The sequence below is a fragment of the Morus notabilis genome, unplaced genomic scaffold, assembly GCF_000414095.1.
Source record: "Morus notabilis unplaced genomic scaffold, ASM41409v2 Scaffold812, whole genome shotgun sequence".
In the NCBI taxonomy this organism is placed as follows: Eukaryota; Viridiplantae; Streptophyta; class Magnoliopsida; order Rosales; family Moraceae; genus Morus; species Morus notabilis.
In genome coordinates, this window is record NW_010361467.1 from 38,532 (window position 1) to 51,460 (window position 12,929).

The 12,929-nt window shown below is 30.2% G+C and overlaps 1 protein-coding gene across 1 annotated transcript in view; it reads left to right on the top strand.

Annotated features, from left to right (window-relative positions):
* Window positions 1-5,096: 5,096 nt before the first annotated feature.
* Window positions 5,097-12,929, top strand: part of LOC112091869 (probable trehalose-phosphate phosphatase C) — an 11,857-nt gene continuing 4,024 nt past the window's right edge. The window contains exons 1-4 of the mRNA XM_024166564.1: window positions 5,097-5,199; window positions 11,636-11,727; window positions 12,491-12,646; window positions 12,866-12,922. Of these exons, the coding sequence (XP_024022332.1) occupies window positions 12,497-12,646; window positions 12,866-12,922 (207 nt within the window). The 5' untranslated portion in view covers window positions 5,097-5,199; window positions 11,636-11,727; window positions 12,491-12,496. The remainder of the gene's footprint in view (window positions 5,200-11,635; window positions 11,728-12,490; window positions 12,647-12,865; window positions 12,923-12,929) is intronic.

Genomic DNA, 12,929 nt, shown 5'->3' on the forward strand with positions numbered 1-12,929 from the left:
GTGGTTTCATAAATTATTTCTTAAATTTTTAATTTTGACAATCAACCCTCTAAACTGGTAAAATTATTACAATTTGCCCAATTTTACTAAATTTACTAAAATATTTAAATAGATTTAAGTAGGGCTGCACCAAAATATCTACAAACCACCTAACCGCTTAAGTGGGTATACGTAAAAATCGCTCTAAGCGGGTATACGTAAAAATCGCTCTTCATGCGACCGGGGCAGTTTCAATCCATGCCTAACCGCTTAAGTGGGTATACGTAAAAATCGCTCTTCATGCGACCGGGGCAGTTTCAATCCATCGTTTTTAGCGGGCAGTTGCGGATTGGGCTTTGAGACCGTGGTTTGAACTGCTGCCTTGCCCGCCTCAATATTAGTAATAAATTTTTTTTTTTTGGCGCAGCTTCAACTACATATGATCTTTAGGGACTTAAAGTTTGGATTTTTTTATAGCACTTGAATAATGAATTTTGAAATTTGGATTTGAATTTTAGAGTTTGGATGTTTCTTTATTAGGATTTGGATTTTAGAGTTTATATGTTTCTTTATTAGGATTTGGATTTTTGGACGTTGGAATTTGAATTTTGTGTTGGATTGTGTTTTTGATTTTTGAATTATGTTATGATTTTGAACTTTTAATTTTTCATTGACATACTTTGTCCAAATTATGTTTATGAGTTCATCAATAATTATTTTTCAATAGTCAATTTAGTTTTTATTGGCATACTTTGAATTTTAAAACTTTAATATAGAAAAAGTTTATAAAAAGATGGATACAAATATTAAACCGCCCAATATACCACAGAAACCGCCCGCTTAAAAAACTGCCCAAATCGTTTAAAATTTGGACAGTTATGGTTTAAAACTTTCACAAACTGGCTAAACCGCCCAAGAACCTTCCAATTCACCCGCCGTGTACCCCTAAATTTAAAAGATTAACAGTTGAGGAATTAAAAATTTGTGTTACATTTGAATTGGGATGCTAACATTTTTCATTGAAGTGTTTTTTCGACACTAATTTAACACAATCATCGTCAAAATAGCGCACATTAGAATAATTTTAAAAATTGAGGAGATAACTTGTCAAAATTAAAAGTTAAAGGAATAAGTTGCTAAAACCATACAAAATGAGAGGCAAATGTGCTAAAAACTAATATGTGTACGCAATAATAAAATGCAGCCTGATAATCTAAATGGAATCTCACCAATTTCTCAACACTTCCAATTCTAAATCAGACAAGGGGAAAAAAAACAGATAGATCTGTCTCAATGTATGACTTCTTTACCCAATATATTTAGATATATAATATAGTCTATAAATTATAAGTTAAGAAAAACAACGTATCTTCGTGGAAAGCCCCTGCATGCAAAGACTTTTCTTCTCTCTCTCTTCTGCATGGAAGGGAGAGGGAGACTCTTTAGAGCAACTCTTTAGGACTTGTTCATCATATGTATGACATGTTTGGTAGGAAAGAAAAGTAAAAGGAAGGAAGAAGGAGAAGGAATTTTGGGAGGGAAAATTAAAATGTTTGGTAGAAAGGAAATAAAATAGGATAGAAAGGAAATAAGAAAGTGATGAAAAATAACAATGATGGAAAAGAAATTGATTTTCTTTTATGTTGTTTGGTATGAGAAGATGGAAAGAAAATGAGCTTACCTTCACTTGTTTGGTATTGGAAGTTAAATTAGGAGGAAAGAAAAAATCTTACTCGTAAATTACTTTAATATCATTAAATTTTTTACTTGGATGTTGATGGAGAAAATAATAGTTTAGTAACTTTGCTCACTATAATGAGTTGTCTCCATTTTCCATCCCATTTTCTGCCCACTTGTGGGAAAAAAAAAATGGTAGGGTCCACATGTATTATTTTCCACTCCATTTTTTCTTCCTTTCTTTTTTCTCTCATACCAAACAACCTACATTTTCATTTTCCCTCCTAAAATCCCTCCACCTTCTTCCTTCCTTCTACTTTTCTTTCTTACCAAACATATCATCAAAGTCCACGGAAGTTTCATGGGCAAATTCCTTAGAGAAGGTCATGTTCAAGGAACTTATGATAATTGATAGAAGAAGAATAAATAAATAAATAAAATTAAAAGCCTGTTGTGGAATCTCATGCACATTGACATTTTCCTTAGTGAGAGAGTTAAATATATTTGCTTGGTCTATAGGTGGCACCACCTGTCCAGCTATCTGGTAGGGGTGTTTTCGTAACTTAATTCCATGGCCTTCATGTGTTTTCAATATTATTTTTTTATGTTCACACTTTGTTCCTTAGCGAATAACTAATAAAAATATCTGCCAAAGACTTATTTTAGCTATTGGTTGACATGAGAGGTTTAGTCGAACTTTCAAGTTGATGATTCATTGAGTGGTAAATTACTATTCAATCTAGGCAATCGAACTTTATAGGATTCTTGAATATAGGGACATGATGAGTAATGATTTGTATGATATATAATTTTAAATTTTCAATACAATGAATAATACTTGCTCGAAGATTTTGATGTTTTTTTTTTTATATTTTAATGGGACGGTTTGAATATGACTAAGCAATTAAGACAAATAATTAGGATCCAAATTTGTTTTTTTAGTTCCTACTGTACTTGAGTAGAATCAAATATTTTCTCCTATCAACAAATACCTTCAATTCTTTAAGTACTTGGGAATTATTTACTTATACACCATATCCATACGTACATTCTTTATTTTGGTATGGAGATTTGAAAATTAATATCCTTGTTAGTTTTATATATCACATATTTGATTTACTCTAATTAGTAGAGAATTGATGCTAGTTTTTAGTAGTTTTACCAATTTCACTAATGATCAGATTTATGGAGTCATATTATTTTTTTAACAACTTATTTATTAAATATATTCATGTGTCATGTCATGTCCTCCTACACATATAATAAAAGTTTGCATTTGAGTTTTTAACGTATGTATTACTCGTGTCAATCCTAATACGACTCATAGATATGAATTTAACCATTTCTGCTATTAGACACACCTCTTAGACATGAATTTGAGTTTTTTTCCTTATAATAGTTACGCCATTATAATTTTTTAAGGACCAAAATACCCTCCTCATCTTCCCTTAAAAAAAAAAAAATCTTACCGTGTATTACAAGTCTTTTTTTTTTTTTTTTTCATAGACAACACATAATCCCTCCACCTTCTTCCTTCCTTCTACTTTTCTTTCTTACCAAACATAGCATCAAAGTCCACGGAAGTTTCATGGGCAAATTCCTTAGAGAAGGTCATGTTCAAGGAACTTATGATAATTGATAGAAGAATAATAAATAAATAAATAAAATTAAAAGCCTGTTGTGGAATCTCATGAACATTGACATTTTCCTTAGTGAGAGAGTTAAATATATTTGCTTGGTCTATAGGTGGCACCACCTGTCCAGCTATCTGGTAGGGGTGTTTTCGTAACTTAATTCCATGGCCTTCATGTGTTTTCAATATTATTTTTTTATGTTCACACTTTGTTCCTTAGCGAATAACTAATAAAAATATCTGCCAAAGACTTATTTTAGCTATTGGTTGACATGAGAGGTTTAGTCGAACTTTCAAGTTGATGATTCATTGAGTGGTAAATTACTATTCAATCTAGGCAATCGAACTTTATAGGATTCTTGAATATAGGGACATGATGAGTAATGATTTGTATGATTTATAATTTTAAATTTTCAATACAATGAATAATACTTGCTCGAAGATTTTGATGTTTTTTTTTTTATATTTTAATGGGACGGTTTGAATATGACTAAGCAATTAAGACAAATAATTAGGATCCAAATTTGTTTTTTTAGTTCCTACTGTACTTGAGTAGAATCAAATATTTTCTCCTATCAACAAATACCTTCAATTCTTTAAGTACTTGGGAATTATTTACTTATACACCATATCCATACGTACATTCTTTATTTTGGTATGGAGATTTGAAAATTAATATCCTTGTTAGTTTTATATATCACATATTTGATTTACTCTAATTAGTAGAGAATTGATGCTAGTTTTTAGTAGTTTTACCAATTTCACTAATGATCAGATTTATGGAGTCATATTATTTTTTTAACAACTTATTTATTAAATATATTCATGTGTCATGTCATGTCCTCCTACACATATAATAAAAGTTTGCATTTGAGTTTTTAACGTATGTATTACTCGTGTCAATCCTAATACGACTCATAGATATGAATTTAACCATTTCTGCTATTAGACACACCTCTTAGACATGAATTTGAGTTTTTTTCCTTATAATAGTTACGCCATTATAATTTTTTAAGGACCAAAATACCCTCCTCATCTTCCCTTAAAAAAAAAAAAATCTTACCGTGTATTACAAGTCTTTTTTTTTTTTTTTTTCATAGACAACACATTTTAAGTACATGATAAAATGGACACATAACTTTATCATGTAAACTCATTGTTGTCACGCGTTAAAGTAGAACAAAATCAACGAATTAGAGGGACGTACTTTTTTACAAAATAATAATAATAAAGAGCTTTTTTTTTTCTTTTTCTTTTTTGATCTATAGGGGCCTATTTATGTTAGGAAAAAAAAAAACTTTTCCACAACGGAGTTTTTCAATAGGATTAAAAAAATAAATTATTAGTAGAGCTTTTTTTTTTCTTTTTCTTTTTTGATCTATAGGGGCCTATTTATGTTAGGAAAAAAAAAAACTTTTCCACAACGGAGTTTTTCAATAGGATTAAAAAAATAAATTATTAGTAGTTTTTTATTTTTTAACGGTTAAATATGTATTAAAAATTATATATTTTATAATTTTTTTAATTTAATGTGATTTTAACTAAATGTAATAGTTATAAATTAATACTACCGGTAAAGAGACATACAGAAAAAAGTACACAAAACAGTTGTCCTTAACTGGGGTTGGGGGCCTATTTTGGTCGCAAAACTCTCTAAAAAGTGTTGGGTAAAATTTTGAGAAAGTCATTAACTCATAATGTAATGGTTTTACATTCTATAAATAACCCACCTCCCCCCCCCCCTTCTCTCCCTCTCCCTCTTCTACTTTTGCTCTCTCTCTCTCTCTCTCTCTCTCATTTACACTTTCATCATTCTCATTTTCTTTCCGTTTTCTCGCTCGTTTCTCGACAGCCAAGCACTCCGTTCCCTACAAGCTCATTTCCTCTTAGACGTCCGTACCCCTCCCTCGGTAAGATAATTTGCTCTCATTTTTGCATGCTAATCATAATCTCTTTTCACTTTTTCAATTACCTGAAAAAAGATTTTTCCATACATGCATATTATATATTTATATATTTATATATTTCTCCCTTTGTGCACTCCGTATACTATTCATAGCTTTTTGTTATTCTTCTTTTCATTCGTAATCTTCTCTGATCTTAAAACTGCTTGAACTAAACTACTCTTTTTCCGGCCATTGAATTTATCTTTTAAAGAGAAATTACGGCTAATAATGTCGTTATAGAAATAATTTACTTTAAACTCGTGTTTTGTCCACTAATACATCTAAAACTATGATTTCTTTCTTCTTCTTTTTTAATTTCTTGTATTGAAAAAGAAAACACAGATAAATATATATATTTTAATTTTTAAACATAAGATTAGCGAAAAACTCCGCGAATCTAACGAGAGAAGCGGTTAGGGTCGTTGTTTTTTGACCTCCAAGCCAAGATTATAAGGTTTTCTAGACGCGATATGGCTGCGCGTGATATTCACGTTCTCTTTTTCATGATTCAATTATAGCCGTTTCCTTCACGGGCTACTTCAGCGCTTTGTTTATTTTATTCCCTTTTTTTTTCTTTTTCTGTTTTTCCTTCATTCGTGTTATATTTCTATTTCCGCTCTTGTGTAGTTGTGTGTTGCTGCTGCTCTTTACTGCGAAATGCGAATGGTCTTTTCCCGCTTTTGTAGAGGATCTCTGGTTTTGACCGTCCACGTGTTCTTTTCTGGGTAAAGTGGGGCCTACTCTTTGACTGGGCAGATGGGCCCCATTGACCATACCCAACATGTACGTTAAGAAAAAGGGGAAAACCAACCCCCTTAAGGCTAGGTCTTTCCTCACCTGTTATCATCTGTAGTAAAATCAGATTTTGGCTATATATAAATAACCCAAGTGAAGAAAAAAAAAAAAAAAAAAAAAAAAAAAAAGGAAAGGAAATTTAACTGTAGGAAAAGTCCTTTTTCTTTGTCGGTAGTAGAAACTATTCTTTTGGGCGTTGCATTAAATTTTTGGACAGTTTGGTATATATCGTACGTTACAGATTTCTAACATAATAGTTACAGTGTCACATATTAGGCTGTTAAAAAGGTAATTCAATAACTAAAATGGCATCTTCTAAAAAAAAATAATAACTAAACTAGCAGTTTTTACTTGTAGGGGAAAAAGAATAGTTCCTCAAGTAGAAGTTTCTAGAAATATATATATATATATATGATCTATTTATTGATTCTTTATATTTCAAGAGATTTAAATTGAAGCACTTTTAAAAATTTTCACTTAATTCTTTCACTCATCTTTTTTCATCTACAAATAATTATGAGCATCAAAATCCTCTCACTACTTATCTCACCTCTCTCTCTCTCCTTTCACTTTTCCCTCTATCAAATAAAAGCCGAAATAAATTGCTTTACATTCCATTTCAACTCAATCTCGCCCGTTGAATGAGAAAAGCATTTAAAATGATGAAATTCTTTTTAATGTAGAAATTGACAACAATTTATAAGATAATTGAGTTTTATTATTATTATTATTTAATTTAATGATTAGTATTTAAACTGTATGATACAACCTAATTTCTTATAATATACATACCTTAATTTTCACGCTAGATTTAACCACAAATGCATTTTTTACAACAAAAGATGAAAAGTAAAACCATCAATTAATCTAGTCGTTGTTAATTATTCATAATATTTTAAAATTTTTTTTATTGAATTTATTTATTAGACTTTTATTGAAAGAGTCTTATTTACAGTCTTCTTATTGATTTAATCATATTTGAAGCTATAGATAAAACGCATAATGTGCAACAATTATGAGTAGTTATTTGCTTTACAAAAAGGAGGGTCTTTAACTACCTAGTTTAGATCAGATCCTCCAGCAACCGACACCAAAACAAGTCGGTGGAAGATGCCACGTGTAAGGTGCAGATTCGTTTGTCCTACTCGGTTTTGCTGATGGAACCTTGAGGCTCGAACCTGAAAAGTTCATTTATAACTTAAAACTTTTTTACCTGAAAAACGGTTAAGATGTGTTTGGCGACAACTCTTCCATTATGTCAATGTACTTCAACCTAACCAAACCTTTTAAGAAAATAAAAAATAATAACGCACTAGAGAATTTTTTAAATGTAGTGTCAAATTAGTGTGTCGTGGTGGCTTAGAGCCCGTTTAGTTTGAAAATTTATTCTCTTATTCGAATCATGATTCATGATTCGTTACAGTATTTTTTTTTATAAAAAATACACGTAAATTAAAAATAATTCTAATCTTGTGGTACTAATCCATGAACAAAACGGAACTTTAGTGTTAATAAAGTATCGTTGTTGGTTTGTTATTACAAATTCGAGTATTGTATTATTCTTTAAAGTATTAAATGTGAAGATTTTAATACGTAGGCCGCGTTTGAAATTCGTTTTAAAATTATTTTATTTTTTGTATGAAAATAAAAATAAAAACGTTTTTAATCTCAAACAGAAATCATTTTTAAAAATGCGTTTGGTAGTTTTATCAAGAGATTATTTTCAGTATAAAAAAATTCAATAATATCTCTCTTTCTCTCTCTCTGCTCGAGAGAGGAGAAAACGAAAACACAAAATGAAAAACGATTAAAAGTCATTTTTCATTTCTCTCTCATTTTATACTAAATTAAAAAATCATTTTCATTTTCATTTTTTGTCTTGATTGCGCCAAATGCCGTTTTGAAAACGTTTTTATTTTTTCTCAAAAAATGTGAAAAATAAAAGCGAGATTAATTTCAAACACGGTCGTAATATCACCTCATGTATCTTTATAGTTAACACATTTAATGAGACTCAAATGATGAACCTTTAATTTTATTCATAGATTTTTATTTTAAACTGTTATATATTATATATTTTTAATTTTAATGTGATCATCTTAGTTAAATTTTAACGCTTATATGCATGCTCTTTATAATTCTTAATTTAATTAATTAGTTATCTGTGTCCACGCAAATCTAGATATCCAAAATTAAGCTTCTTCTCAATCAACCATCTTCCCTGTTTACACGTGACATCTGTCGTTTTTCTTTTTTTCCTTCTTGTCAAAGAATTGATTATGAAAAAACCCTTTTTCTCTATTCACGCACTCGAGTGGAGTTTAAGAAAGTCAAGGTTGTTTTTCGGTTACTTTCTTTTTATTGGTTAATAGTTTTGGTTACGAGACGGGTCAATTCATGGGTTTGTTAAGCCTAAATAAAGAAATATTACACGTGTTTTCCTCTCATCAGTGGGATTTCTCTCCGTTAATTCTTTAATATATAACGAGTTTTATGTTTTCCAAATGTTGTTTGGTAGAACATGCGAAACACAAAGTACAGCCTAGCTCTAATTGGTGGTCTTTGCCCTTTAATGGCGGCACTAAATTGGTATGTTTTTTTTGTAAAGATCGAGAATTTCTGGTTTTAGACCAGAAAGACAAAAAAAGTTAGTTTGTTCATACGTTGTACATCTCTGTGAGTGTGAAGATAATAAAAAAGTTTTTAAGATTATTTTGTTAAACACCAATTTTAAATAAAATATTGACTCCACTTATTAATTTTTTTCTCGTAAAACTCATTTTAAGTAATGAGGGGTATTTAAGATCGTTGGTGTCAAATAGCATTACTCACTGATTATATGCATGGCCTTTTTCAGCATTGGTTAAAATCTTTAGTGCTCTATATTTAGTGAGGAAAACGAAAGTTGCAAAGTGAAGTTTTTTTTTTTCTTTTTTTTTGTCCGTGCTTTTCGCTTTTTATTGTTTGTCGTTTTGTCTTTTTTTTTTTTCCCTCCTCATTGGAGCACTTTTGCCATGTAATGATGAAATGACATGAAATGATAAATTTGTGAGGAAGTGATGGTTAAAATCACAATGAGTTTGCCTTGGATACGTATTAGTTTTAACTTTGACTCGGAAGTCTTTAAATTATATCTTTGGTTTCAAACTTGAATCTATTTTTGTAACAAAACCCTTTTAGTAATTCAACTATATATAAATATATATATATATATATATATATATATATATTCCTTTCATGTAATGTTTTGTGTCTTTATTACTACCAAGTCGTGTTATATCCAATTGTCTTATTAATCTTGAGGGAAAACATTCATATCAAGATTTTTAGCAATTTTTAGCTGTAACTATAGTATATTTATTATACTTTCGTGGATTTTCAACTAGCTACAGCAACAAAATTTTTTGCTTTTAATTTTAAGCTTTTTCTTTGTCACGAGAAGAACACCACAACCATTATTCACAGTTATTTCTGTATAGTTAGATATGGTTATTGAAAATAAAAAAAAAAGTACGTACTACATCAAGGCAAAGAAATTTCGCAAGTTGGCTTGACAGATATATGTCTATAACGGAGTACACTTTTCTCGAAATGATTTGTGAACTTTAAAGTATAATAACTTTGAGATAATGTTGATTCCTTCACTTGGAAGTAATTAGAAGCAACCGTTGAGTCTGCCCTAGTGTGATTTGATGTTCAAATATAGTAACATAACATGCATGCATGCGTGTTACCATTAATTTCAAATCTTCTTGGGACTCCAAAAACATTTATGAACTTTGACCAAGTTTCTGTGTGCTCATTACTTTGGACCGTTATCTCCAAAAATGCTCGTTAAATTCTCCATCTTGCTACTTTGATGTTTGCTCTCATTATTGACAAACACAAGGCATACTTTTTGTACATCTATATATACAATAATAATGGACACATAGAAGAGCTAATTATATTCAACTAATGCATGTTAGTCCCGTGAGGAAGAAACCGCCAAGTAGCAATATTTTTAATTGAAGTTCCGTATACTAATAAGCTTTCTTAAATCACATGAAATAATGACATTTTGTTTTACATAATATTATAATCTATTTTCATGTTACATGCTAATTCAGTTGGAAGAGTTAGAATATTATTAAGGTAAGGTGGTGGAGCCCGGACTAACCAACTACGTATATACATATATGTATGTATGTATGTATGTATGTATGCATGTATTTGTTATGATGTATATGTCTTTATAATAATATCACATGACCAGCTCATCTATCTGTCTCATCCGAGTCAGGGTGATTAAGACTCTATTAAGACAAAACACCTTTCTTAATCGCCATGTAATTTTGACTCATCAGATCTAGATTATTCACTAATATATTCCATTTTCTTGGTTTCTTATTGTTACTTTGTACTGTGTAGCGGTACTTTTTTTAACAAAATCTTTCCACTGTTGAAAATGACTCTCTCTTTGAATAATTATGTGATCCGAGGGCTAAAGGAAACTACATTTCACAATACACATGTTAAACTATGGTTGAATAGGTGGCGCTTGAAAGTGACTAGCTAGCTAAACAGAAATTAGTTTTAGAGTGATAACTAACTATATGCATATATAACTAACTAAAGTGACAATGATGTTTCACTATTAATCTTTAAATATTTCCTTATTAAATTTAACTCTTGACATTGATTTGTTCCTCTAGATTGTTTCTTACTTTTACAAGTGGAAGTTGTACCACCGACATATGTACTTGATATGTCAACTGATTGACAAATCTTTACATTTCACATAACAAATGGGGTCTGGCTTTTTGGCAAAACCCTTGTCTGGTTTTTGGCAAAACCCTTGTCTGGTTTTTGGCAAAACCCTTAGTCTGGTTTTCGGCCCTACTACTGCCCCCTCTGGCCTTATTTTCAATTATTTTATTTTTGACAAAACCAACTTTGTCAAAAGAAAAAAAAAAAATTTTGAAGAACTAGAAAACGAAATTCAGGTCTTTTTTTATTTTATTATTTTCCTAGCTTTGAACATTTGTATTGTTCCTACATGTGCACGTATAAAGGACAATTCTATAAGAGACAATACCTACCAAAATACGTGTTTTAAATATTTATATTTTTTTAAATTACGTGTTTTAATTGCTATGAGAATCAAATGAAAATCTTACAATTGATAGTGATAAATTGATAATCAAAAACCAATAGTAGACGGATATTGGTGTGTTTCGTTGCCTATAGAGATAGCGTCCTTAACCACAACAAATTAATGAAACATTTATAATTGAAACACAAATTTTATTGTCAATTATTTTATTGTGGTCGTTCAACAACCAATAATAGTGACTACTACTCTTTCTCATAACATTTGTATACCAAATAAAATATCTTATATCTTAAAAAAAAAAAAAACGAAGAAATTAGTTTGGGGCTCTCCAAGTTTGTCTCTAGTTCTTTTACTCTAAAAGTCAAGTATTTGTTTTGGCTCCCACTTGCCTCCGCTCTTTTATGGAAATCAAATAAATTTTGCTCAGCTATTCTTGTTTTCTAGTTGGTTAATTAATATAGTCAAAGTTAAAACTTTAAAGGGTAGGTCTCATTTCTTTTTCTCTTGCAGGCTTTCCTAGCTAAAATAAGTTCTGAAGCACAGAAAATTATAAACAAAAACAAATATATATAGCTACCTCAACCCGTCGAAGAAACTTTTAGGTACACTTTTCTCCACTCTCTCTCTCTCTCTCTCTCTCTCTCTATATATATAAATATATACACACACACATATACACATATACATATATATATATATATATAATATTTTTTCTGAATATAAAGGACTAAGAGTGATATTTGTTCTTTTCATGATTCATGATCTTAATTCATAGTCTCAAGTTATTCAGAAAAAAAAAAGAAAATCATAGTCTCAAGTTGCATCTTTCACTTGTAATTCCTGCCTAATTCTAAGGGGGAAAAAAGAAAATATAGATCTTCACTTGTAAAAAAAAAATAAAATAAAAAATAAAAAAAGGGAGAAAGAGGGAAATAGGCCAAGACTTGAGATGAATTAAAATTAATAGGCCAATAGTTTACATAAGTTAATAAATAGGCCAAATTACTGTTTTCGTCCATAACTAGTCTGGTTATGAATCATAACTTGACAAGTTATTATCCATAATTGTCCATAACTTGTCTGGCTATGAACCATAACTTGACAAGTTTATTCATAACTTATCTGGTTATGAACCATAACTTGACAAGTTATGACCTATTAATTTTTATAACTAAAAATTGACTTATATACTTTCTTAAATTTTTCATATTGGTCTATTTTCTACTATTTTTCTAAAAAAAACTCGGAAGCCCAATGTGACTTTGGGCTTACAAATGTAACAAAAACTTTGGCTACCCAACCCAACAAACCTCATATAGTATTTATGAAACTATATACTAAATTTGACAATTTGTCCAAGAGCAGGCACACATGGGACGCCCAAAACCCCCTACCAATAAACAAAAGGCCCAGCCCAACCCAAAACAAAGGAACGACGAGAACAGTGGAGATTGCTTTGTTACATCAATAACGGCCAATCTTAGACCTCTTTCCTCATATTCAAGTTATAATTCATGGATGGTAATTTCTTCTCTTTATATATCCATGCATAGCCCTACAAGCATTATATATCTACCATACAATGTGTATGTGTGTGTGTGTGTATATATACATATATATATATAAGAGTATGGTGTGTGTGTTTAATATTTATAAAATAAATACATTTGTTCTTAAGCTGTTGCCTAATTTAATTTATTTTATTTATTTTTGGTGGGTGAATTGGATAACAATAATTAGTCGGAGCACCCTTGTGCATTGAGGTCATTTGATCGGATGATGAAATCAGCAAAGGGAAATAGGA